Below are 24,350 nucleotides of genomic sequence, written 5' to 3'. Positions count from 1 at the left end.
TAACAGTAGTCCACAAATAATGTGAGAATGCACATCAGGGTTTCTGGGTTAGCCTGAACAGTTATGTCCTCAGTATGACTTAACCACTTCACTTGAATACAATCCATGTAAGAAAGAAATCTTCTGCATTTAGAACCAGAAATGAAACATGAAACAAAACCAGATTCATCTTGGAAAGAACTCAGCTTGTCAGGAACCAATTTTATTATCCTTAATTTGTCATCAGCATCATCAATGAAATGAGTTAGTCTGTTTGAAAGCAGAATCGTGTGCATTTGTTGCCCTTTTGTTGAACACTCAGTTCCACAAAGCGAGGAAACAAGGGGAGGTGAGGGGCTGCAGTGAAGGTGGAAACGCAGGGAAAAAGACGTCTGGTGGAGGAGGACTCCCCCTTCACTGGGATATGATTGGTTTTCCCTTGTGCAAGAACGACAAAAAAAAAAAAAATGGTGCTATTAAACTGAAGCTGACAGAAGACTTGAAGCAGGAGGGTGTCTTGGTGTTGTTGGGTAAAGCTACGTCAGGTGTGGATGCAGTCGTCATCGTCGGAGGTCTGGCTGCTGCTACTGGTGTCTGGTTCTGAGCCCTCCTCCAGGTGAGCCTCCGCCACACTCCTCCAGGGGGTGAAGTGGAGGGTTACACACCGCGCCCTCGGGACGAGAACTCCGTTCCTCTGCAGACCGTTCCTCTTCATCTGGAAAATCAGACCGTTACAAAGCAGCCTGGTTATACAGACAGATTTGATGGATAGTTTCTGTCCTCCTGGAATGTTAACACGGTCTACATGGACCTAAAGACAGACCTGTTCCGTTTTAGTCTGGAACTCTCTAAGCTCATCCTCAGTCAGGGGCAGGAAATTGTCATCATTTTCTGGGTATTCCTGCCAGCCCATGGCCTTCAGCAACCTGTAATAGGCCATAAATACAACTTACTGTGTGTGTACTATCGGTTTTACACCATAGAGTAGCAAGCTGATCCAGAAAGAGTTCTGTGTGTGTGTGCTGACTCACCTGTGTTCTGCCTCCAGGGAGCTTGACAGGTGCTCTGTGTCTGAGTCACTAAGGGAATGGGACAGGCCGTTCTCGTGGCAGAGCTCCTCGCTGTCGCCTCTGGGCTCCGGGGTGCTGCTTTCACCCTGAACATCACGGCATACACAAAGCTCACTATCCCTCATGACTCAAACCCACCCGGTACACTATATTTTAAAAACGACATGAGTCTAATTTTGTTGAATACACCGAAAACGTTTTTTTCTCTACGGCAACTAATAACATATATACATGTCTATCTTGCAATGATTGGATACATCCATAACTCCAACAATTCTCCCTATAGTCAAGGTAGGAGGGGCTTTAGCAGGCTACAGGGGCAGCTACAGGTCAGTAGTGGTCCTCACCTCTCCAGGGCTGCTGCTGCTGGCGGTCAGCTCTCCGGTGCCCTCGTCCTTCAGCGCTCGCAGGAACTCACTCTTGCGGTCCGGACCGCGACGCATCAGCTTCAGGCGTGACGGGGCAATGTCTATGGGAGGTGTCGTGCTGGAGGGATGCTGCTGTGAGGGAGAGAGGATGGGAGACAGAGGAACAAGGATAGGGAGAGATTAGAGAGAGAGGTGAGGCCATGCTTTTGTGTTGAACTGCTGGTAATGTTTTGAACAGCTGGACAATGCGCACATATTCCTTTGAGTTTCTGAAGGATTGCTTCCTAAAAGTGTGCTGCCCTCACCTCTTTGGGGGTGTTGTGTGGTGGGGTGCTGGTTGCGTGGCTGGGTTTGGTTGCAGAGACCGGGCTGGTGAAGACAGATTCTCGGCCTGCCAGGTGGAGGCCAGGTTTGGAGATATCCCTCCCACTGGGCTTCCACTGGGCGCTCTGACACAAGAAACGTACAGGTCCCAATGAGACAGAGCAATGGACGATTTACGGTTTAGCCATTGAGAATTCTCTGGCTGTCCCAGCTTAATCAAGCTAAATGGACACCATAGGAGCCAACTATTACCTTGGTGACAGGCTTGGGAACCAGATTCTTGTAGACGCTGGAGCCTGCAATGGGTGCTTTGCTACCGTTGGAGGGAAGGGCACCAGCACTGGCAAAGCCTGCAGAGAAGGCGGTGCTGGAGTCCTCTTTGGAAACCTTCTTGATGACCAGCATTTTAGACACCATCTGTTTACCACTGGGGGGGTTCTCTGTGGAAATACGGAAAGCGAGCCGATTAGGCAGACTGGAGGAGGGGAGGGGGGAGAGGCAGGGGCTAAGGGACGGTGTAAATGAACCCAGCGATTAGTTTGAGGACTAGTTTGAAGACTAACCCCACACTCCTGCATGGGGAGGCACGGCTCTCATCTGGGTCCCCGGCTTTCCAGTTGTTTCAGGGTTGAGTGAGGGCTGTAGGAAGGAGGTGCATGCAGAAGAAAAATTAATAATTGTAGCTTCTACAATGATGATTTGTGTATCTGTGGTCACTGGTTTTATAGTCAACACTACCATGCCAGAACACACACACCACATGTTTGTCAGGGACTGGTGGAAGTACTTACAAAGTCCTCTTCTACAAACTTCAGCTTGTCCTCCTTGCTGTCCTTGCGTTCCTCATTGGGGAACTTGTCCTGAAAAGCGGTGGTCTTGCGGGGATGAAAGTTGCCGTTGCGTTGCCGGTGCCCCCCCTGCCTGTCCCTGTCCCCTCCCCCTCGTTTGGGGTGCCGTCCCTGGTGGTGGTGGTGACTCTCCTGCGGCCCCCGGGGGGTGCCGTGCCAGCTGGGCGCCTCCTTCCAGCTGGACCCCCCCGCCAGTCCCCCGTGCCCCCCCTTCGCCACCCCTGAGTCCACAGAGTCATGTCTCAGGAGGAGAGAAGGCTGCTGCCAGCCATCACCTGAGCAGGAAGGAAGCCCATTGATTAATCTCTCGCCTGTGAGGCACTTAATATCTGTGGGGATTTAGGTTGAAACATGTCGGCAACTGTCAAGCCGGTCATGATATTGTTTGTAAACACTAAAAATGAAAAAAGGGCTGTTGTAAATATGAATGTGATTGATTGCTAGTGTCTGGGGTTACCTGCTGGAGCGCGCAGGGGCCCATTGTTAAAGAAGCCATCCGAGGAGTTGTGTCTGCGTCGGCTCACTGAGACACGACCATCCCGGTGGTGATGGGGCTCGCCATGCTTCTCAAGGCTGGCAGAAGGGGACTATGGGTAGTAGGAAGGAAGCAACGGGGTGTCAAGGAGTGTAAAAAATCTTGTTCCTGAGTGGCTTCGATTGATATAACAAATGTGCCTTCTGTTAAGAATCTCTTAACCTAGCCAACCAACCCTTCTTCCCCATTTCCTTTCCCCCAGTCCAAACACTAAATGATTAGACAGGAGGACAGTATGTGTGAATGGAGCCTGAGAGGAGGTGAAGGAGCACAGTCCGGAAGTCTCTTTTCCAGACAGGTCACCTGGTAACCACCCTGACAGCCAGATTACACCCAGTTTATATAAACACTGATCTCATTTAGCTGGAGAGGCCAACCACATCTTTAAAATAAGCTCCTCGTCCTTCAGCCACTCTGCTTGGGCAGTAGATTAACTTCAGAGCCTGAAGTTAGACTAGATGTGTACCCAGAGGAATTATCATAGCTAATAAAACCTCAATGTTCTGGCCGTGTTATCAAACTTAGGACCAAAATAAGTCACCTTATTTGTTTTCCGGGAGAGTATGTGCAACCTTCTCCTGATCTTTGTTGGTTTGTGCAGGTAACCTGTCCCTGATCCCACAAATGACCTTTGAGGGATCATGCAGGCACTTTGGCCTGCACACACACACACACACCTTACCTACAGTACACACAGTCAACATAAGTCCCAGTAAGATGCACAAGCTGGGCTCACCTTGGCAGGCTGGGGTGTGGAGAAGTTGAGCCAGGCAGGGACAAAGTCATGCTGCGCCATTTAGGTCCAGTGTTTCCGGTCAGTGGATTGAGGCATCAAACCTCATGGCAAGGATCTAAAAGTGAAAAAAAATGTTTTTTACTTAACTTAACACCAATATGCACTTGCATTCTTCACTTACGATACTGAACGCATTCAGTAACTCTATAAAAAGATCAGTATTGTTCTTTTTTCCCCAGATTCTTAACGTTAGAATCATCTCCCCAGAGATATCCCACAAGGTATTTTTAGCCTCCGAACAACAAAGATAAACTTCTGCTGCAGCGGTGCCTATGAGGTTGATGGCTGCGTGACAAGGATGAGGGGGAGAGTTTAACAACTCAGTGTCAAGCAGCTTTACTGTCATTTGCTTCAACTATTGAAGCAAGACACCAGTATCTGTGACAACCAACCCAGGGTTGAAAATGACATTTAACTACACTGTCAGGGTCCTGGAATAAATAGCATCCTCAGTAACTCATGTCAGGGAACTCTAATCACTATGATAGCGGTGGCCACTACTCTGAGGGAAAAATCATTGAACATTACAACTGACTCCGTGTGCGCTCCCAGTTAAGCAGAGGACATCCCAAAAGGTGTATGAACCAGCGGGTCATGTGAGGAAGTGTGGAGAAATTACCCCAGAGTCAGGGGCTCTGATGTCCTCTGCCTCCTCTCTGGATCTCTCTGGATGTGCTCCCACAGACCCTGGCCTCAGAGTGCACCTGCGGATGGAGAGTTGCCCGCCGCAAGCCCCTCCTCCAGGACAGCACAGCCCCTTTCCCCAGAGGCAGACCCTGTCGTCCAGGGTGAAGCGTTAGTAGGCAGGTTACTGGATCGCAGGAATGGTCTGGAACAGTGATCCAGAGGACTTTGGAATGGGGGTGGAGGGGCAGCTGATTTGACAGGTTGTGGAGAGTATTGTACTGAGCGGCTCAAGTAAGGGGATGTTTTGTAATTGTTTAGAAGCCTGCGGACTCCCCCAGAATATGTCTTGAAGCTAGATTCTTCACCAACTCCTTTGTTACAACTCAAGAGGCGGACACAATGCCGTCAGGATAAATCTTCAGGCCGTTTAGTGTACTGATTGGCAAGCACAGTTGATTGACGGGTCCAATAGGAGAGGCCCACGCAGGTTGTTGGGTGAAATGAGGGAGCAGTCTGTGGAAGCGCTGGGGCATTGATTTATCTGTCTGAGTGAACAGGACTGGTTCACCTTCACGTCCAGGGGAGAGGGAGGTTCCAGCGTGTTCTTCAGCTACACCAGAGTGCCAGCTTGTATACCTCCACCTCTTACCGAGTCATTTTTGTCTCTGCCCAACTGCGTGCACAAAAGAATCTGTTTCAAGACAGTCTTTACTTTCCAACAGAGATCACCGAATACCACAGCTCACCTCATTAAACTGGTGAAAAGGCTGTCCCAAGTCGAAGAAAAACAGTTTCCTGGTTTCAAAGTCACATGACAATAAAGGAAGTGCAACCCACTGTTACATTGCTGTCATCTTCAGTTGTAGTCAGTGAAACTTTGATACTGCAGGACAGTGCATGATGAAGTTGCCATTCAACGTGTGCTTAAGACAACTGCATCCCTCAGTGGCCCTTGTCTTGTGTTTTCATCATCTGCCTTGCATTTACATTTGCTTGCTGCCAATGGATTTAGCCGTGGTTGTCCGTTTGCAGTAAGCAGGTGCAATAGTTCAGATTTCATAGATGAGTGAGTTAACAGTAGCAATCCCTTGCCAGTGTCCTAAAACATTTGGGACTCCTTTGTTGAAAAACAACTGTTCCATAAAGTGGGACTCCTTTAAAAAAAACTAATGAAAATGTTTTCCTTTTTTTAAGCAGAAAAGGAGTTGGGAGATACAATGTGTCTGCTCTGTACCCACTCCTTATTCCCATAGGCTGAGCTTTTCCCTACTAATCCGAGTATTTTCAGACCTTTCCAAGTTTTCAACATGGGCTTCTATAGACCGAGATCTGCAAAAAAGGGGGGAAATTAGTAGACAATCAATTACTCTGAATGTAGGGTTCATTTAGCAGAACTGTAACATATGGAATTGCCTAAATAACCTAGTCCTCTATTTCTCCAGGTGCACACCTGCTTATAGATAAGCACATTGTAGCTATAAGAAAGAATAAGAAAAAGTGAATGTCTCTTAACTTGCGTAACACATTTAGTGAAGCCAAATATAAACTCACATTTAATAGGATGGCAGAAACAAGAAACGGATACTTTTGAGGACAAGCAATATCACATATCATATTCAGATTCCCCTGTTTCAACAATGAGTAAGCTTGTAAGAAATATTCTTACAATACATATAGCTTAACCTTGATATGAACAGCTAGGCTTCTTCGTTACTCCTTTGCCTCTAACAAAGTCCAGTAAGGGTGTGTCATAGCGTAAATACAAATAAGAGCCACCATAATAAGACATAAAGATCCCAATACTACATTACTAACGCAACTTTGTCCTCAAACAATATTTTATACACCAACTATAGTTTATCCTGATAACCGTGAGTAACATAGAAACATTACTGTCAAATGGTCATAGCTAGCCAAATGGTGCATGGCATGACCATGGCACAACGACCGAGGACATGCATCAGGCACGGGAAGTGAAACTCCCATCTAATCTGCCTACATAATAACTCCCTTTAGGATTTATATTACCATGTCAAATGGCAACCACAACCAGCTAACGACAGCTTGATAACATTAAAAGTAATGCACGCTGCTGCTATTTAGCTACCTAGCGCAATAAATACCACTAATATTCCTTACCGTGACTAGCTAACTAGCTAATATTGTTTATAGGAAGAACTGCATGAATTGGGACACACTAGTTCCTTGCATTTCCAATAGAGTTAATAAAAAGTAGCTCATATATGTGTTATAATGTTATATTTGATAGCAAATACGGCCTCTAACCATTGCTGTCAATTTTCTGCAAAGGTAAACAGACCTGGTACGTTGGAAGAACAACACAGTTTCAAAATGGCCACCTACTGTAAAGCGCCACACAGGGATTCTGCACTTCGTTTTACAATGTCTGGGCTGCACAGTGTACATTCGCCGGTTCAGCTCAGGTACATGCTTAATTTTAAAGTTGTCCAGTTAAAGTAAAGCACAAAAGCCATTACGAAAATCTGACACAAGTTCACAAACGATATATATATATATTATACATCCAAATCTCTATATGGTCCGTTATATAAATAGCCCCATGACAAATTCGAACGTACACGCTTTGCGGTCCATTGATGTCCAGCAATAATAGCTTAGGTCAAACTAACTTAATCATTAGCATTGATTCCTTAACGTCAAAAACCTACCGAATCGAAGGAGAATGGTCTTTATGAACGATCAATACCCAACAACATATACCAGTCGGTTAATATGTAATATATAACCGATATTATATTATATAATATTCTCTTTCATAGATTTAATGTGTCTTTTGCTAAAAAATAGCATTTGTTGTTAGCTAGTTATTTACATTTCTGGAGCCCGACAGATCGGACTATGTAGCGAAATCGTCTGATGTACTAGGACCCTAGAAATAAGGGTAACTAGCTAGCCTAGCTATCAGGGGTATATTCACGACGGCTTTATCGGTGTTCTTCATTTCATAATGATGCTTCCTAAATAATCAGGGCCACATCGGGAATATAAGCCTACTACTCAATATGATATTGTAATACAAATGTTCACTTTTGTGTTGATCCTGTATTTAGAATATAAACCTGGTCATATATTCAGTACGTTGTATAGACTGAACAGAACCATTTGTGCGCTCTTGAACACACCGCTGCCACTGCAGGCCCACTAATCGATCCACGAATCATAACTTCCATGGCATGGGTAGCACAACTTGCTAAGTCAAACACGTAGCCTATGGGGTAGGTGTGAACGACCTTCTCAAGTTAGTGGTTAATAAGTCAGCTACTAGCTTTCAGTAACGGGTCAGCTTGGTAGTTTCTAGTTAGCACTCGTGATGGTAGTAGTAGTGCTGGTGGTAGCAACCAAACGTAGCTAGATATTACAGCTAGTCCGTGTAACGACATTGGTACAACCCCCTCACCATACTGATACTAGAATTGTCTTGAACAGCAGACAAATGTTGATTAGTAAGGTATCCTTTAAACTCCTGACATGTCCGAGGCATTTTACCGCGACAAAGCTAAGCTAGCTCTATAATAACAATAATGTTCATATATTACTTGATGTGACTCGTCGTCATGCTTATCTCTCTTAGGTTGAAAATGATGTCATTGGTTTTGAGGAGGCACTTGAGTGGAGGGGTAAGAAGTGTTCAACTCTGTCTTCCAGCAAATTGTTTTTTCAAGTTATATCAAGGACTAGGTTGTCTGTTATCTGGGAAAATGGTTTTCACCTTTAATCAGTACTAATCTATTAGGTCTATGTTACTAACACAACCTCTTTCCTGTCCCCAGGGTCCAGCATGGCGAGCTCTCAATCATGATGTCAAAGTGCCCAACTGCTTAGCAAAGAGACATGTCATTTACACCAGTTCCCACACAACTTGCTTTACATCAGTGCTCTCCTGGTCAGCCTCCACCAGGCTGGGTAGCCACAGGCCTCTGAGTTGTTCTACCTCCTATCTCTGCCAGGGGCATCCTGAAGGCCCAGAGAAAGTGGAGGGGCAGAATGGCTTCAGTTTGAAAGCCCTTGTCACAGCACCCAAGCCTGCGCTGTACCTCGGCTTCTCTGGCCTTGCCCCTTTCTTGGCAGCCCCTCTTCTGATGGCTGTGACCCAGTCTTACTATCCAGAGGTAGCCTTTGCTCAGGTGGTTTATGGGGCTTCCATTGTGTCCTTTCTAGGGGGGGTTCGCTGGGGCTTTACCCTCCCTGAGGGCAGCCCAGCCCAGCCTGACTGGATGAACCTGGGCAACAGTGTGGTGCCCTCGCTGCTTGCCTGGGTGGCTCTGTTGTGTAGGGACAATATCACAGAGGGAGCCCTGATCGTTGTCATGGGACTGGGCCTCTCCCTGCACTATGATCTGACCCTGCTGCCCGGCTACCCTGGGTGGTTTAAAGCCATGCGGGCAATACTCACTCTGGTGGCTACATTCTCCCTGGTGGCCACACTGACTCTGAAGAAGTTCTGTCCTGAGAAGAAGATCAAGGTACTTGAGAATTGACTATCTTCTGAATACTCAAAAGTTGAGGAGGAAAACTCTAAGAATTACAGTTACTCACACTAAAAATGTTTTTCACTCTAGGAGTGAAAAACATGTTGGATCAGGTGTTTGGACATACCAAGCCAAGACATCTGTGTCTGATTATGTGTGACTGTTAATTTATGGCAAAGATATTGATGGGGAAGTTTCTGAATAAAGCTTATGAAACATTTTCCTGGCTGCTGTCTTGGACCAGGACTCATTTACCATATATTTTTTATACTGTTTAAATCATTTAAGGTGATAAAAGTTTAAAGTTTAAAAATAAACCAGTGAAATATCTGTTCTGTTTAATAAAAGTCTACACATGGTCGTCCATCAATAGAACGCTGACATTTTAAAACACACTAACCCTATGTTGGTGCTTGAGGTGACAAGAGTTCCATACTTGACTGAAATTGGTGGCTACACCAACCAACACTGATATTTACAGTAAATATTTAAAAACCAGTTGCCCATCAGCAGCAGACAAAGACACAGACACGCTGAACAAAATGACTGATTGCAAACAGTAATGAGGGACATAACCTCTGCAATCAACATGAGTTTTTTATAGTTGTGAACTCATTTACAGCAGAAACCTTTCAAATTAAAATGTCTAACTAGCATTAAAAGCATACTGTTTGTATATAGAGCATTTGCTCAAGTAATGTTGAAAACGTACTGCAGTCTCCGAAATGTGTACCGTTAGCAGCATTAAATCAGATAAGACAGTGACAACCACTCGTACATTCTGGAGCACACCTCATACACAAAGCAAATGGTGTAAATCAGCATACTCACAGGTTCTTTGTACAGGAATCAGGAAATCCCTTAGGGCATAGAGAACCAGTTCTAATGCCCTCATGGTAGTAAATTACCATACATCCTAGAATGACTAATGTTGTCTTATCCATATAAGATAAAGTAAACAATGAAAAATAATTATACACTTTTAAGCTGGAACGTTTGGTGGGAGTCTTTTGTAAGGAAATAAATTACACGTTTAAATGAACAGTTTGTTGGCAGTTTTCCAGTCATATTTGGCTCAGTGTTCAATGTACTATGACGTGAAAAGGTAAAACAAGCACTTAATAACAATGTAGAGTACTATTGATATCCATCAATCCAGGCCTACAGAGTTTTGACTAACTTTAGATCCGGCTTCTCCAAGCCTTAGTCTTGAGAGCTCCTTTTCTGTAAACTTTCGCTCCAATCCTAAAATAGCACACCTTATTCTAATATAGATGTGCTGAATCAGGTTAGTTACAACTGGGGTTGGAGAAAGGGGGCTCTCCAGGAACAGGGCTGAATAGCCCTGATCAAGACTAACTAAAGCTACTGTGTTGATAAATGTTGGGTTTCTGTTTAAGGGCCAGGGATGTAGCATGTGGACATGTAGATCCTACAATGGCTGGCACACAGACCGAAAGCTGGTGAAGGCCATGTTTGAAACAGTGGGTAGAAAGACTGGTATTTGACTTGGGAACAGTTCCACTGGGGGCTCTCAGAGCACGGCCACCCCTCCGTCACAGCGGCTGGTAATCATGTTGCCAATCTCAGTCCAGGTGTCCAGGTGAGGGTCGTAGATCTCCACCGAGTCCACCGTCACTGGTGCTGAGAAGTCTCTACTGGAGGCCCGGCCCCCGACGGCATATAGCAGACCGTTGACTGCTGATACAGACACCCCTGCCCGTGCCACTGCCATGGGGGCCACCTCAACCCACTTTTCCTGAGAAAAGAGATAAATAACAATAAAAAAAATCTTTGGCACCCTGAGTTCATACTATATACATAATATATTCAGACTTTAAACTGTATCAACCAAATCATCTAAATAATCTAAATGGCTCTTAAACAAGACGTGACCCATTTGAACTTTTGGGACTGTAGCAGAGGCAGAATAGTGCCACTACCCCGGCCCAGGTTCCTCACCTCCTCTGGGCAGTACTTCTCCACCGTCTCCAGCGACCCCAGCGCCTCGTTCCAGCCTCCCACGGCGTAGATGCAGTTGTTGAGGCAGGCCACGCCCACGTAGGCCCGCCGCGTCACCATGACGGGCAGCGCGCTCCAGCGTTTGGAGATGGGGTCGTATACCTCCGCCGAGCGCAGCTCCACCCCCTCGTCACTGATCCCCCCGATCACGTAGATGAATCCTGCAGGGCGGTCACGGTTGGGTTAGCTCCATACAGCGGGTTCTTTCACCTCATAGCGTTGCTCTCTGGGATGCAGAGGTGCAGGCATGCATGTAGATGTAGATAGACCTAGTTAGGCAGTACAGCCACCTCTATGAGGCGAAACTAACCCTGTAACTCGCAGCAGCCGAAATAGTAGCGGGGAACGGCCATGTTTCCGATGATCTCCCACTTGTTCTCGGCCGGGTCGTAGCGCTCCATCGTCTTCCCAATCTCCGACCCGACCCAGCCACCTGCAGAAACCACGGGGCCCCGTCACAGGCAGACCCATTTACATCAGATCCCCGGTTATCCAATGAAAAGGCTTTTCAACTCAAATGTTCTGTTCTGTTTAAAACATGGCTCCGGTCTATCAACGGATTGGTTAAAAGATGATAGTGGTTTATTTGTTTCAGCAAATAAGAAGAGGTACAATGAGAAGTGTATGAGGTTTTAACTATGTGATCACAGCCTTAAGCTGGGAAGAGGGGTTTACCTAGGGCGTAGAGCGCCCCGTGACAGGGGCACACCCCCACACCACAGCGAGGGAAGTTGAGAGAGGCCACAGCCGCCCACTGTTTGGTCACTGGGTCGTACCTCTCTGTGCAGTCAAAGATCATGGAGTCCTTCTCACCTAAGGACATTTATTTGTTACGATATAGACAGAACATAGCATTACACCGTCTAATTTCCTACCTCCTGTGTTGCTTGGGAAGTGCTAGCCATAATGCATGGCTCACCTCCCACAACGTAGATCATGCCCTCCAGCACGGCCACCCCTAGCCCGCTGCGGGCCTGGTGCAGGGAGGACACGGTGGTCCAGTACAGACTGAAGGAGTCGAACCGCTCCACACAGCTCAGGGCCCGGCTGTCACTCCAGCGGCCGCCCTGCAGCCGAGTGTAGCCTCCTGGGATAAGAAGCCACCAGTGTTAGGTACATGAAACCTATCCAGAACAACTGAGACAGTGCTGTCTGAAGACCTCAGCATTGTGTGCAATTCTACATAATTTTGGGGGGATTAATATGCATTGGGGTAATATACTGTGTAAAAAAACTAAATTCTACCAATGGCATAAAGATATTTCCTGGCCTTCCTCCTGGGCCTCATCTTGGCTGGCTGTAACAGACTGTACATCTTATTCTCCTTGGGAGACTTGCTGACTTCGGTGTATTCCCTCAGCAGAGTCTGCAGTGCCACCCGGAGGCTGAAGTCTGAAATGCCTTGGGTGAGACCATCGAAGATCAGTACAAGGTATGCAAAAATGCATGAACCAAAATGTAAACACATGAAGTACTGTCATCAGCATGACAATGGCTGCCACTGTTCACCTTCGATGTACTTGAAGAGCCTCTGAGGGGAGAGCAGGGGGAAGCGGACTGGATCCAGGACCTCCACCACGTACTTCTTCTTCCTGGCCACATCCTGGAGGACCCAGTCCATGGCGGCGGTGAACACCTGGTACTCATCCTCGATCCTCAGCTCCTCGCTGCGTAGCAGCTTCACCAGCTGATCCTTGGACAAGCCCCAGAACTCATCCGACACGCACACCTAGCAAGGGTGGTTCGGAAAGCTGACATGACCTCAAATTTTTCATCATACACACACAAACCAACAGAATGTGGGTTAGAGAGGGAAGAGAGCAGAGGTGGAGCTAAAAGAAACACGGATCTACCGACAGATGAGTGAGGAGAGAACGTGGGGGACCGGACATGATAGAAGCAGAGACAGAGGAAAAGGCTGGCACCTCCAGGAAGTGGACATGGATGTAGTCCTCAGTGAACTCCAGCATGTCCACACAAGCTATCTGCTCCAGGAACTGGTAGATGCCCACACAGTTGGAGGGGTCCAGGTGTCCCTTCAGGAACTCTCCACAGATAGACACCACCTCAGACAGCTGGAGCATGTCAGCTGCCACTATCAATTCCTGAACGTTCTCCACCGACACATTGATCGTACCTGAAGGAGATCAGGGTGTTCAGTAGCGCAAGACTCAACCAAACTGAGAAACCAAAGAAAGAAAAGCGCTCGAGAGGACCGCACCTGTGTAGATGAATTCCACCAGGACTTCAAAGACCTTGGCCTCCACTCCTAGGATCTGCACCTCTTCCTTGTCAGCCTCACTCATCCTCCCAGAGAACAAGGCAGTGAAGTAGGGGCTGCTGGCAGCCAGGACCAGCCTGTGCACACGGAACACTCGTCCACCCACCCTCAGTCCGACGTCACAGAAGTCGGCACGCAGGCGCATCTTGTTCATCTGGGCCAAGATGAGCCGGGCATAGCGATCTGAGCCAAAGAGGGTCTGCTCAGCAGACTGAACTGTAGCAGCAGCAATGTAACCACAACCACTGTATTCTGAAATGGAGGTGGAGGCAAGGGGTAATCGAGGAGGACTCAGAGAGGACATTGTGGTTCTGTAGCAAACAGGGGTACTTTCCCCCTCCTCACTTTACAGCTTCATGCCACGGGATTGTCCAAGGAGGCACATGGTCTGACCCTATAGCAGTGTGCAGAGAAAGGAACACATTGAACCATCACAATGAATAGGAATGAAAATGGCCTACAAATAGCCTATTCATGTCTATCACGCAAACAGGCAACCATGCATTCGGTGGTAGCTTAAAATCCTTCCAACAGGCTCAATAACGTTATATTAACCATATGTCTGGTACTGCATGTACATGCATTATGCACTAAACTGATAACGTTACTACTGTAGAAGCTCAATGTTAAGTGACTGATTTTATCTTTCAGTTGTAACTATCTAGCAATTATAGACTAGCAGCTAAACTTGTTGACCATAATCCATTTGCCATATTCGAAACGTATCATTATTTGACTTGAAAGGACAAACACAAACCAGAACAGATAGCTGAATCCTTGTTGTCTGGGTTAGTGGCGATAGCTAGCTACAACAAACTTCCGTCTGCAGACTGACAGTCGAATCTACTTCCCCTAATCGTCTGCACACCCTGAAAAGCAGCTGCTAGACCTTATTAAACAAACGTCGAACTGTCTGTTTTTTAAAGAACGTATAACTACACGATGACGGATGAAAGTTTTACTGATTTAGCTACCGTTTGAATATACGTTTTAAAGCAGCAGTAGAAGTAACATAGTGTCACAAATGTCCAACGTGTGACATCGATACCATGCCGAGCAGAGCACATGATGTTGTTTACATTTGCTTGTCCTAATATCTTCCCAGAACCGCAGAAGTGCTGCACATACACTGTCGTCACATGGGCTAAAGGTTGTCGCGAGCAGTTTTTTCAACTGTTTCCTACGGAACAGTAACCACCGTGAGCAGGATACAACAGCAGCTTCGGTTCATACAATCTTGAAGTTCCTGGAAAACAGGTATGCGACATTACTATTATCTAATCTCAACCACTGAATAGATGAAAGTGAATCACTCTAATGGTCGATTTTCAACAATCTTAAAACAGCAAAGGAGGCAAGATAACAGAGGATGGCCACTCCCTTTGTCCCCGTGCCAGTCCCCATGCAGCAGCAGACCCAACCAGTTACCTGCAGTTCCTGGCCCAAGAGGACTTCTCCCTTGGGAAGTCCATGTGACAGCTCCCCCACGGGAAAGACCACCTGGGAGAGATCTACAGGATGTTTAGGAGCGACATTACCCTGTCCTAGTCTTCCCCAAACAGAGGGACATGGACGACCCAGCAGAGGGAAGCAGAGATGTGTCCAGGAAGATGGGACCTCCAGAGATGACTGGGAAGAACGACCGAGCACTCCCACCCTGCTGGGATATGAGATCATGGAGGAGAGGGCCAAGTTCACGGTGAGGTTTGAGGAGGGGACATTGCTCTGGAGGTTGAAGTTTCACCTACATATCATGTGACCCAATCCAAAATCATAGTTATTTCAGAACATTTAAGACTGATGACAAGATGTCTTTGTTTCACTGTAACCTAGTATATAACCGTATCTATGCTGAATTTAATATACTACAAGGTTATTTCCTTATTGAGGAAATTAGACTGTAGACTGTTTTGTTTGGTTTCAGTTGCTGTATTTGTTACATAGATCATGTGGGTGAACATAAATGACACATGGCTACATGGTATTAAGTTGCGTTTTGTATTGTGTGATGTGTTGAATGGCTTGAGGCTCCCTTTCTAAGGAGTTGAACTAATGTCCCTGATCAGTATGTGTGCTACACTGGAATAGAGCGATTCACAGTCACAAGTCTGAAGGGTGTCCTTCTCTTAGCAGTGGCAGCTGCTCCACAGTCTTACTCACTCTTTCAAGGCAAGCCGCAGGAACTGTGACACACACACACATACACACACAAACTGTTTATGTGTGTGTGACTGTGGGTGTGTTTGTCAATGGATTTCTTGCAGGTTTATAAGATCCTGGTTAAGAAGAATCAAGAAGATAGTTGGGTGATCTTCAGAAGATATACAGACTTCTCTCGGCTCAATGACAAGGTGAGATTGGGAATTTAAAAAAAACTTTCAACTGAGTTGTTTTGTTGTGTATTTGCTACTAATCCTCTCTCTCTGTGTGTGTGTGTGTGTGTGTGTGTGTGTGTGTGTGCGCGCAGCTCAAAGAGTTGTTTCCAAGGTTCAGGTTGTCCCTGCCGCCCAAACGCTGGTTTAAGGATAACTATGACATGGAGTTTCTAGAAGAGAGACAGATCGGCCTACAGACCTTTCTACAGAACCTGATAGCACACAAAGACATTATTAACAGGTACCTACAGGGTGTGTGTGTGTGTTAGAGAGAGAGAGTACGTGTGTGTGTGTGCACGCCTGTGTGTGGGCAGGCAAACCGGCGCCGCTCACTAAATCTGAACACACATTCTTCACAAACAGTGCAGTGGTCAGACAGTTCCTTTGCCTGGATGATCCTCCAGGTCCTTTCGACAGCCTAGAGGAGAGCCGGGTAAGTTCCACAAACACGCAACTTAAATCTTCTTTTTTGTGCAATATGTAACAGCCTCTCAGAACGGGGCCCCAGTAACTATCAACGCATACGGTCCTGTTAAACTCCGGAAATTGCAAGAGGACCAATAACCCATGGTGCAGACATTTATTCCAATACATTACAGTGGGGGTATCGCAGTGTATTCGCAACTAAGCAAATAAGAGTTCATACAGCCTGTGTTAATGATTGTTGTCTCCCTGTCTGCAGGCGTTCTGTGAAACCCTGGAGGAGACCAACCACCGGTTGCAGAAGGAGCTCCAGGAGAAACAGAAGGAGATTGACTCTCTCAGGAGAGCTCTGGAGGAGAGGGAGGTCTCCATAGCACTCCTGGAGCAGAGGGTGAGGTGAGGAGAAAGCTGTTAGATGGCTCCTGTCCATGTTCATAAAGGAACAGGGAATGGGGAAGCACATCTCTGTGTGCCAAGTCAACACGGTTTGGTGATTTATCTATAAGAATTCAGCTCACTAGATGAACTGTTTGTTGATGTTGCTCTTTGTCTTAGTGGTGACTCCCCCCACCCAGAGAGCCCTGAGAGTCCATGCAGACTATTAACAGAGAGCAGTGAGAAGAGTGCTGAAACCAGTACCAGCACAGATGGACATGGAGACACTGACCGAAGATCAACCGAATTTGAGGCTCGGCCAGAAACAATGTGTGGGGAAAGGTACACTTAGTGTATTTTAGTCTGGTGTTTTAGTAAACTGACTGTCCAACTGACCATGAAACACTTGAAAGTCAACGGCATATTATTCTTCTTCCTGTAATTGCAATGTTGACCTTGAACCTATTTCTTCAGCTGCGATGACCAGCGGACAGTCAAAGGTCACAGAGTTCAATGGTGTTCTCCAGTTGTCAATGGTTGCCCAGGACCCTCCTGAACTCCATCCTGATTTTTGAAGAACATGATTTCAAGCTCAGTTCATTTCTTGAACATACCCATTTACTGACAATTGATATACTTTACTGCTGCTCGTTCTTGCTGTTTGTAATTGCAAATCATCATTGTAAAAGAACAAAATAGTATTTAGTATTAAAATGTATATTTGTTTATTTGTTGGATTTTTTTCTTGCCATGCTACAGTACATACAATAAAGTCCCCAATGTAACCTTTTTGGCCCAAGCACACACATGCAACACACATCACAGTTTCAAAAACCTTGGCGAGGCACATAACACGTCATTCCCTCATTTGGCCACAAGGAGGCAATACAAGCATGTTTGTTCTTGTGTCAGCCTGCGATACAACCAGTGGGAACAGGAGGTTCTGTTCCCTGTTCTCAACACCTTCTAAACCGCTTTTCACACATCAGAGCCCTGCCAAGATGAGCTTTGCTACACCGTTCTGCATTCCACGTCCTGGAGCTGTGATTGGAGCGTCAGATCTAAATAAAACGTCCTCGGTTTGTCCTAGATCTGTCTTGTTGCATCTACCTGGATTGCTTTGTCTGTTCGATTCTGCTTGATCTGTCACATGCGTCCTGCCTGTTGTGACTGTCCTACACTTCTTCTTTGTAGCATCTGTTGCTGTACACTGTTGGTTATTATCCTTGTTGAATTTTCCTCTCAGATTCTTTTTCTTGACTTAATTGTCCAATACTGGGGGTGACAAGGGACACGGGGTGTATCGGGAAGAGGAGTAAAAGTGGGGTTATAAAGTCTATAGAGGCATTTCATGCCCTATAGCCATACATCTCAGTTTTCTGTAAATGTGTTTTCTTTTGGGTGTGAGCAGCTTCACTTGCACAATGCACAGCATAACCAAATCTTTTATATATAAAAAAAGACATCCGGCAATTTCCTGTTTTCAGAAAAGAAATGAGGCCAAGTGTAATAGAGAACCTTGCTGATCATTTCCGTATACTAAATAAATATTTCAAACTCCATATGCTTTACATTGCAGACTCTGCATGGGTTTGAGAACCGAACTCTTCTACTCCAAAGGGAAGACGATAGGCAACTGAAAAATAGAGAGCGCAGGGAAACACACACATGTAAATACAAACTTAAACTGTGGTCAGGATTTTTTCTCACCAGAGTGTGAAAGTTACTGCCAAACAACTGCTCCCAAGATGTGCGTTTGTGAACACAAAAAAACGACAGTGCATTCACTTTGACGGGAGACATTCATTTCCAAACTCCTCAGGGTGCCTCTGTTTCATTTTAAATCGGAATGTGCCTGACCTCTTTTCATAGCCTTGTTTCAAAGTAACACAATGTCCAAGCAGTACGTTATTTTCTCTCCCCAAGAGTGAGAAGACCCATATGTTGGTGAAGTGTAAGCTGGTGCACAGTTTTACATGAAGGGTTGAAAATCTCTGCAACAAAGATATTGGACTGAGGGGTGATTAAATCAAAACAGGTTCCCATGTGAACAGATAACTGATGGCCTGATCTTGTTGAATATTTTTTTACTTGAATTCTGTCCAATCAAGCCTGTCATAATTGCTGGTCGTATTTGGTTGTGTTTTATTAATTGCTTTAATGCAACCAATTGCAGGAAATTCTGGAAAAGAGGAACGTTCAGCTCAAGATGGCAATGGCTAACCCCGTCAGAACCTGGTCAGTTGTTGGTCTTTATAGGAACAACGTTGTTTAGAACTTTCCCCAAGTTTTAATCATCAAAATGAAGCAGCGCTCTACAGCAGTTAAACTCTCATACAAACACAGGTAGGCTGGCTAGATATGACAGTTTATGTCATCAACCAATGGGATGTAAGCATCTTGACAAAGTTCCAGGAGGCAACTGAGGTGTTGGTGAGGCTCTTGGCTCGTGGAAGCCCTTCTGCCTAGTTAGCCCAAGCCCACTCCAGATAAACAAGAGCAAATGTTTGAAGTATATGATCCATCACTGGGCCAGGCATTCCTTTAAACAACGAATTAAGAGGTTAATAACTTACTGTAGCCAACTTGAAGTTAGAAGGAAACCTAGTGAACCTAACACTTACAATGGGGTTGTCAAGGGTTTATGTTTAAGAAAGTGACAGGTTCTTGATTTGTGTTGAAAAGCTTGGTGTCAGGCTAAGACTGAATTTACAACAAGTACAAGATACTCGGAGAGACAAGGACTGTATCATTTCATCCAACAAAATGAAGGAAACACAGCTGAAAGAGACACATTAAACAATTAGACTAGGGCAAGTGAGCCTGAAGATCCAAGAAATAGGTCTCACCAGTGACAGGTTGGCGTAATTCAAAGAAAATGATATTGAGCTTTTCATCAAGGCTCATTTATGGCAGTTATTACATAACGTTTTTGGCATTCCAATGTGGGGTTATGGGCGAGGGTGGGGGTTGTGGATAAATCCTTTAAACATCCTTCAAAATGAAAAGCCTCCTTGAAGGGAACAACAAGCGATGAGGCATGTTAATGGAGCCTCTAAGGGGGCCCCTGCTAACAACTTGGGAGACACACAAGTGGCTTATCCCAGGAAAGACAATGCCTTCTCCCATAGTTTGTTCAAGTGTCGGCCATGGGTGTAACCAAGTTGTGAATTGAACATTTCAGAAATAAGGCAACAGAAGCATTGAAGGAAATGAAAACAACTCTCAGCCTTCAGCTGTTTGTTTAATAAGAGGCCATTCCTATCATGCATTCTGCCACTTTGCTGTTTAGTTTTAGGCTTAGATAACTATTCAGGATATATTTGCAGGTATGCGGTTAGCTTTTAGCTGGCTTGTTGGTGCTTGCTGATGAGGGATGTTGTTACTGCACATTTTATCTGTGATGACAACACCTGTTGATTGGAGCTGAGTCTGTTTTACTTAAATCCACGCCTACAGTGATGATTCCTCTTGCTCAGGACAACATAGAAACTGCTATCTAGCAAGCCAAATACTGATAGTTGAACAATTCCACATTTTGAAATAGAAAATGTGGACCAGAGAGCACAGCTTTAGTACACCCCTTAAGTATATCTTGTTTGATGTTTGGCCAGACTCAAACCCTTGCTGTTGATATACATTAAATGGACTTCAGAGATTTAGCGCAACTCCCAAATTGTGTACATAAGGGCTGCCTAGACTAATGATGGATTCTAAATCATTTAGATGGCTCCCCACAGGCAGTGAACTCCACATCATACATATCAGTGTTGGAGCTTTACAGCAGGCAGATCACAGTTCAGTGCAGAAGGTTGGACAACAGTTCAAGTTCAAGAGTTGGAGTCTGGTCCAAACTGTCCATGTTAACAGCACTAAATCTCATACAAAATGGGTATCACTTGCGTCGACTGTAAGCCAACCACACGATATGTTGCAAACTGTACCCTAATAACAGAACAAAGTACTTTGCTTCTAAAAACTGTACAGTGGGGTATTTTGGGATGTTTTTCACTGAACAATGCCTGTGACATTTATTTTGGATGTAGGATAGTCAGCAATGGGTTTTCAGAATACACACCTTTTGTGGTGGACTATACTTGTAGTGGAACCAGCTTGTCAATTATGATCCTATAGGGCATGTACAAAATAGCTGTTACATTTTCATCTTGAAAGCCTCATTTAAAGTGTGGGCGTGGAGTAAGCAACTTGAACCCCCTCCCCGCTCCACTCACCCCTTTGCCCCCCTCCCCATAAACTCACAACATAAATAGCATCGGAGCTGCAGGATCGATAGTTTTTTACGAAATCCAAAGGAAAGTACTTATTTCATGTGGAGAACAAGAGTAGGGCAACTCGTCAATTGTCTCACCTGAAGCTTTCCAACAACGTCACCGATGATGGATAGATTCTTTCTCTGGATTTGTCTCCTGTTTGTGGCTATCCCTCTAGTTCTGGCTGAGGACATGAAGCGGGAGACGCAAAGTAAGGAGCATGAGAATGATTCAGGTGAGGGTAATGTCTGTAGCCTAGACTATTAGTTGTCTGGGATGCATAAAAAAATATGTTTAAGAATAGCCGTTGGTCTACTTCTTTGATATAGTTACTTTAAATATGTGCACCGGTCACATAGCCCTTTACGCTGTATCATTTAGATAGCTCCTTTAAATGTAGGCCAATGTCACAAATCATCCTCGTTGATGAAATTATCAGTAGGCTACTTGCACTCAAATAATTATTTCATATAGTATGATCAGGAATATGGCGCAATAATGGTCTCAAAACAAGCTGAGAGCTGAAAGAAATAAAACAATTAGGAAAATTGCTTACAATTGATTCCAACCATTTAAATATAAGTCCCTTAATCGAACGTTGATGCCGTTTGAGTAAGTAAAACGCATTACTCAAATTGACTCACTGATTGAAATCTTTACATAATTCTTTGTAAACGCTTACACCTTATCAAATCATCCATCAAGTCAAAATATTTTTCATAATATGTGAGAAACAATTATTTACGTCTAGTTAAGCATCATAACGTTTTAATATAGCCATAAAGATAATAATTATTCCCGTCATTGGTGTTCTTGTCATATGGATAACTTGATAGACATTATAATCTTTTTCAGCTGACTTACCTAATCAAATCATATCATTTCAAGCAAAAGTAAATATGCATGAATAGAAAAGCCTTGAGGAAAAATGTATGTTTGATATTAGACACACTTACATAATGCATAGTATGAAATCCTATTAGCTTCTCATGAAATATGTTGTTCTTCAAGAAGAGGAACAGTGTACTAAATGAGGATGATCAGTATATACTGTATTTTTTTGTAGGTTTAGCTCATAAACCCTCAAAGTAGTCTGTGTAAAGCAATTTTCGAAGTCAATTCAGTTTTGAATCTTGTTGGTCAATAAATCTTTTCTGAAAGTATATCCTACCAGAGCTTCAGTGACTTTCAACATTTAAAGAGGATTAACCCTTAACTTCCTGTTTGATATTTGCATCTGTAGTTTGGAATCAAGGGAAGTCCAGGCGTCTTTTCGCTAGGAGGCAGACTTTCCTTGGTCACGGTCACCAAGTTGCAGTAAGTTTTTTGTTCCAATAAGTTACTCTTTCTTTATCACTGATCCTAGTCTGCTAATCTGGCACATCATGTTAACTGTACCTTCAGAGGGTTCTTTATAATTGAGGAATTGTGGTGTCACTTCAAATCTATTTCAAATGTATAAAATGTGTAGAGCCGGTCATTGGTCACGGCTTCAGTTTGAGTGTAGTGCAACGTGGTGTGGCATTTCTCATTGTGGCATTGATGTAGGATTCTGTGAGAATCTTGCTTTAAGTGTTGGGTCGGTGCAATTCCCCACCAGGAATAAATAAAAGCTCTATCTTTGTATCTGTCAGTCTGTCTGTCTGTCTGTTTATCTATACTGTATCTTTTTAGCTATCTTTCTTTTGCTCTTTTTCTCGCTCTTCTTTCTCTTTTCTCTTTTCTATCTCTCTTCTCAGTCCTTTTAACCCTCTCTCTCTCCATCCATCTCTCTTCAGAAGCTGAAGCTGGAGCCTGCACCACCTGTTCGTCGGTGTGCTCGAGTTACAGAGAACTGCTCCCCTCATACTGCCTGCTGTGACCCCTGTTCTTCCTGTCGCTGTCGCCTCTTCAACACCATCTGCCACTGCTGGAGACTCAGCCCACACTGTCCTAAAAAGTCCTAGACACACCCACAGACTGCTGTCTCACACTCACTTCTTCATTCCAAGTCCACAGACTAAAAGTGAACACATGCACGCACGCACAGAGACACACACAGACCTTTGCTTGCTGGATGCTGATCTGAGTACAGCCAAGAACTACAATCAGCAACTCACACAGAGCTCACACACACTGTACATCTACCTCAAACAAAACCTGTACAGGCAGAACCCCAGGCACACTCAAAGTTTTGGGATTCTTAATGGTAAATATTAGAGTTACTTTCGTCAGCAAACATTATTAATCAAATAGCCTGTTCTTACTGTCAAGAAAATGGCTGATGCTGATGGAATAAATCAACATGGAAAACTACTACTCATTATCTTTTCATTTTAAGTTTACAACACAAAACTCTTCATGACTATAACAAGTTTGTTAATCTTTGACATCACTACGGTCCAAGTCATACTGCAAAACAAAGAAGTTAAAAAGGACCAGAACTATTAGTCAGACTGTGGAAAAAGACTACCATTATGACTCAATCCAAAAAATGATTGTTGAAAGGAACACTGGTAAACACATTCTGACTACCATGCAGATCCATCCCAAACCATGCTGAACACACAAGAACATAGGATAAACACTTATACACAACACACCTGACTCATACACACTTTGTGTATATTACATATGTACAGCTAATTGGGAGTTTTTTATGTTTTAAGGTTGGATCGCTGATGTTGATATCTGTGGGATACTTTAAAACCCTCTGTGACATTAATGGTAAATAGGGCGATATACATGGATTTGATTAAATCTTTTATATACTGACACAGTGGAGGCATTGTGGATATGTTTTTTTGCGTTAAGTTTTCATGTTCATGTTTCATAACAACTTGTAGCAAAGACCTGCATCACTTACTTCTGCTATTCAATAAGTATCCTTTTATCCCTTTGTTATCCTCATTGTATTGCTGCTCTCTCATGTCGAGCTGTTGGCAAAACAATATTGCACTGGGATGCTCATTTTACAGTAACTTCTCTCTGTAATCCAAGCTTATGGGGTTTAACATGGAAATAAAGTCGGTTAATAAATATACAAAAGGTGCATACAAGCAAATTAAACAAAAGATGCAGAAAGTGAAGAGTCATGATTAATCCGTTAAAGGTGACACATATTTAGATTTTCTCTGTGCTTCCCCCTTTCTCTACATATCAAATTACAAGTGGAAAATCCAGTTGTCCAGAGCATTACTCTCTGATAGGCATAAAACACATACAGTCACACAGCCTTACTCAGGGGCCTCTCAACACTCCCTCACATGGTGAAATATGCTCATTGGAGGATTGGAATATGCATGAATTCAAAGACCACAGCCACAGCAGATTGTAAGTTACTTAGACTTAAGTAGATTCTACACATTGTGGCCCAAATTCATCTGCTCAAGTTGTAGATCCATGGTGTCTTGGGAGCCATAGCTAACTTCTCAAACCATGAATGCACAACGCAGGAATGCATCAATTATGAGTTGTAATACAATAATAGCTGATGCACAATTCAAGGTGCCAGAAAGCCACAGTGTCAGGCTACAGGCTATTTCAAAGAAATTAATAATGTGTTG

General features: G+C 44.4%; 5 protein-coding genes across 13 annotated transcripts; 3 read left to right on the top strand and 2 right to left on the bottom strand.

Moving 5' to 3' along the window:
• Positions 1 to 181: 181 nt before the first annotated feature.
• On the bottom strand, positions 182 to 7,476 carry LOC134037093 (vasculin-like protein 1). Of its 5 annotated transcripts, none has more exons than XM_062482408.1 (12): positions 7,238 to 7,476; positions 4,540 to 5,876; positions 3,861 to 3,975; positions 3,047 to 3,176; positions 2,533 to 2,864; positions 2,305 to 2,380; positions 1,994 to 2,181; positions 1,723 to 1,866; positions 1,397 to 1,546; positions 1,011 to 1,135; positions 803 to 905; positions 182 to 694 (listed from the first exon to the last, which is right to left on the bottom strand). In XM_062482408.1, the coding sequence occupies exons 3-12, from the start codon at positions 3,918 to 3,920 to the stop codon at positions 521 to 523; spliced, it is 1,482 nt and encodes a 493-aa protein (XP_062338392.1). In that variant the 5' UTR covers positions 3,921 to 3,975; positions 4,540 to 5,876; positions 7,238 to 7,476; the 3' UTR covers positions 182 to 520. The 5 variants fall into 5 exon arrangements, with proteins under 5 accessions (XP_062338392.1, XP_062338388.1, XP_062338389.1 ...); XM_062482404.1 differs by having other exon boundaries at positions 1,397 to 1,549; positions 7,238 to 7,475; XM_062482405.1 differs by lacking the exon at positions 7,238 to 7,476 and adding an exon at positions 6,834 to 6,894 and having other exon boundaries at positions 1,397 to 1,549.
• On the top strand, positions 7,211 to 9,278 carry LOC134037097 (transmembrane protein 69-like). Of its 3 annotated transcripts, none has more exons than XM_062482413.1 (3): positions 7,211 to 7,303; positions 8,161 to 8,206; positions 8,360 to 9,278. In XM_062482413.1, coding segments are annotated over exons 1-3 (756 nt in total). In that variant the 5' UTR covers positions 7,211 to 7,301; the 3' UTR covers positions 9,068 to 9,278. The 3 variants fall into 3 exon arrangements, with proteins under 3 accessions (XP_062338397.1, XP_062338396.1, XP_062338398.1); XM_062482412.1 differs by lacking the exon at positions 7,211 to 7,303 and adding an exon at positions 7,635 to 7,804; XM_062482414.1 differs by lacking the exon at positions 7,211 to 7,303 and adding an exon at positions 7,839 to 8,037.
• Positions 9,279 to 9,370: 92 nt separating this feature from the next.
• ipp (intracisternal A particle-promoted polypeptide) lies at positions 9,371 to 14,479 on the bottom strand. 3 transcript variants are annotated; one of them, XM_062482403.1, is made up of 10 exons: positions 14,441 to 14,479; positions 13,302 to 13,755; positions 13,006 to 13,217; positions 12,590 to 12,809; positions 12,326 to 12,481; positions 12,000 to 12,167; positions 11,756 to 11,893; positions 11,391 to 11,513; positions 11,021 to 11,241; positions 9,371 to 10,817 (listed from the first exon to the last, which is right to left on the bottom strand). In XM_062482403.1, the coding sequence occupies exons 2-10, from the start codon at positions 13,663 to 13,665 to the stop codon at positions 10,593 to 10,595; spliced, it is 1,827 nt and encodes a 608-aa protein (XP_062338387.1). In that variant the 5' UTR covers positions 13,666 to 13,755; positions 14,441 to 14,479; the 3' UTR covers positions 9,371 to 10,592. The 3 variants fall into 3 exon arrangements, with proteins under 3 accessions (XP_062338387.1, XP_062338385.1, XP_062338386.1); XM_062482401.1 differs by having other exon boundaries at positions 14,336 to 14,471; XM_062482402.1 differs by lacking the exon at positions 14,441 to 14,479 and adding an exon at positions 14,119 to 14,271.
• Positions 14,478 to 17,262, top strand: snx16 (sorting nexin 16). Its single transcript, XM_062482411.1, has 8 exons — positions 14,478 to 14,618; positions 14,708 to 15,060; positions 15,626 to 15,712; positions 15,829 to 15,977; positions 16,100 to 16,169; positions 16,419 to 16,555; positions 16,715 to 16,876; positions 17,009 to 17,262. The coding sequence occupies exons 2-8, from the start codon at positions 14,731 to 14,733 to the stop codon at positions 17,088 to 17,090; spliced, it is 1,017 nt and encodes a 338-aa protein (XP_062338395.1). The 5' UTR covers positions 14,478 to 14,618; positions 14,708 to 14,730; the 3' UTR covers positions 17,091 to 17,262.
• A 3,518-nt stretch (positions 17,263 to 20,780) lies between these two features.
• Positions 20,781 to 24,272, top strand: asip2b (agouti signaling protein, nonagouti homolog (mouse) 2b). Its single transcript, XM_062481217.1, has 3 exons — positions 20,781 to 21,040; positions 22,049 to 22,122; positions 22,584 to 24,272. The coding sequence occupies exons 1-3, from the start codon at positions 20,929 to 20,931 to the stop codon at positions 22,749 to 22,751; spliced, it is 354 nt and encodes a 117-aa protein (XP_062337201.1). The 5' UTR covers positions 20,781 to 20,928; the 3' UTR covers positions 22,752 to 24,272.
• The last annotated feature ends 78 nt before the right edge of the window (positions 24,273 to 24,350 follow it).

Source organism: Osmerus eperlanus, chromosome 16, assembly GCF_963692335.1.
Source record: "Osmerus eperlanus chromosome 16, fOsmEpe2.1, whole genome shotgun sequence".
Taxonomy (NCBI): Eukaryota; Metazoa; Chordata; class Actinopteri; order Osmeriformes; family Osmeridae; genus Osmerus; species Osmerus eperlanus.
Note: the sequence above shows the minus strand (reverse complement) of the source record. Positions and strands in the feature narration are given on the sequence as shown.

Coding starts and splice junctions, on each gene's coding strand:
- LOC134037093 (XM_062482404.1), bottom strand. CDS start 3,920: ATGGCGCAGCATGACTTTGTCCCTGCCTGGCTCAACTTCTCCACACCC. Junction 2,865..3,046: donor GCCCCTGCGCGCTCCAGCAG/GTAACCCCAGAC, acceptor CTTCCTGCTCAG/GTGATGGCTGGCAGCAGCCT. Junction 1,867..1,993: donor TTCCCAAGCCTGTCACCAAG/GTAATAGTTGGC, acceptor TTCTTGTGTCAG/AGCGCCCAGTGGAAGCCCAG.
- LOC134037097 (XM_062482412.1), top strand. Junction 8,207..8,359: donor GGAGGCACTTGAGTGGAGGG/GTAAGAAGTGTT, acceptor TCCTGTCCCCAG/GGTCCAGCATGGCGAGCTCT.
- ipp (XM_062482403.1), bottom strand. CDS start 13,665: ATGTCCTCTCTGAGTCCTCCTCGATTACCCCTTGCCTCCACCTCCATT. Junction 12,482..12,589: donor GCTCTTCAAGTACATCGAAG/GTGAACAGTGGC, acceptor GTCTCACCCAAG/GCATTTCAGACTTCAGCCTC. Junction 11,514..11,755: donor CGGGGCGCTCTACGCCCTAG/GTAAACCCCTCT, acceptor TGGTTTCTGCAG/GTGGCTGGGTCGGGTCGGAG.
- snx16 (XM_062482411.1), top strand. CDS start 14,731: ATGGCCACTCCCTTTGTCCCCGTGCCAGTCCCCATGCAGCAGCAGACC. Junction 15,061..15,625: donor AGGAGAGGGCCAAGTTCACG/GTGAGGTTTGAG, acceptor GATTTCTTGCAG/GTTTATAAGATCCTGGTTAA. Junction 16,170..16,418: donor ACAGCCTAGAGGAGAGCCGG/GTAAGTTCCACA, acceptor CCCTGTCTGCAG/GCGTTCTGTGAAACCCTGGA.
- asip2b (XM_062481217.1), top strand. CDS start 20,929: ATGATGGATAGATTCTTTCTCTGGATTTGTCTCCTGTTTGTGGCTATC. Junction 21,041..22,048: donor GGAGCATGAGAATGATTCAG/GTGAGGGTAATG, acceptor TTGCATCTGTAG/TTTGGAATCAAGGGAAGTCC. Junction 22,123..22,583: donor GTCACGGTCACCAAGTTGCA/GTAAGTTTTTTG, acceptor ATCTCTCTTCAG/AAGCTGAAGCTGGAGCCTGC.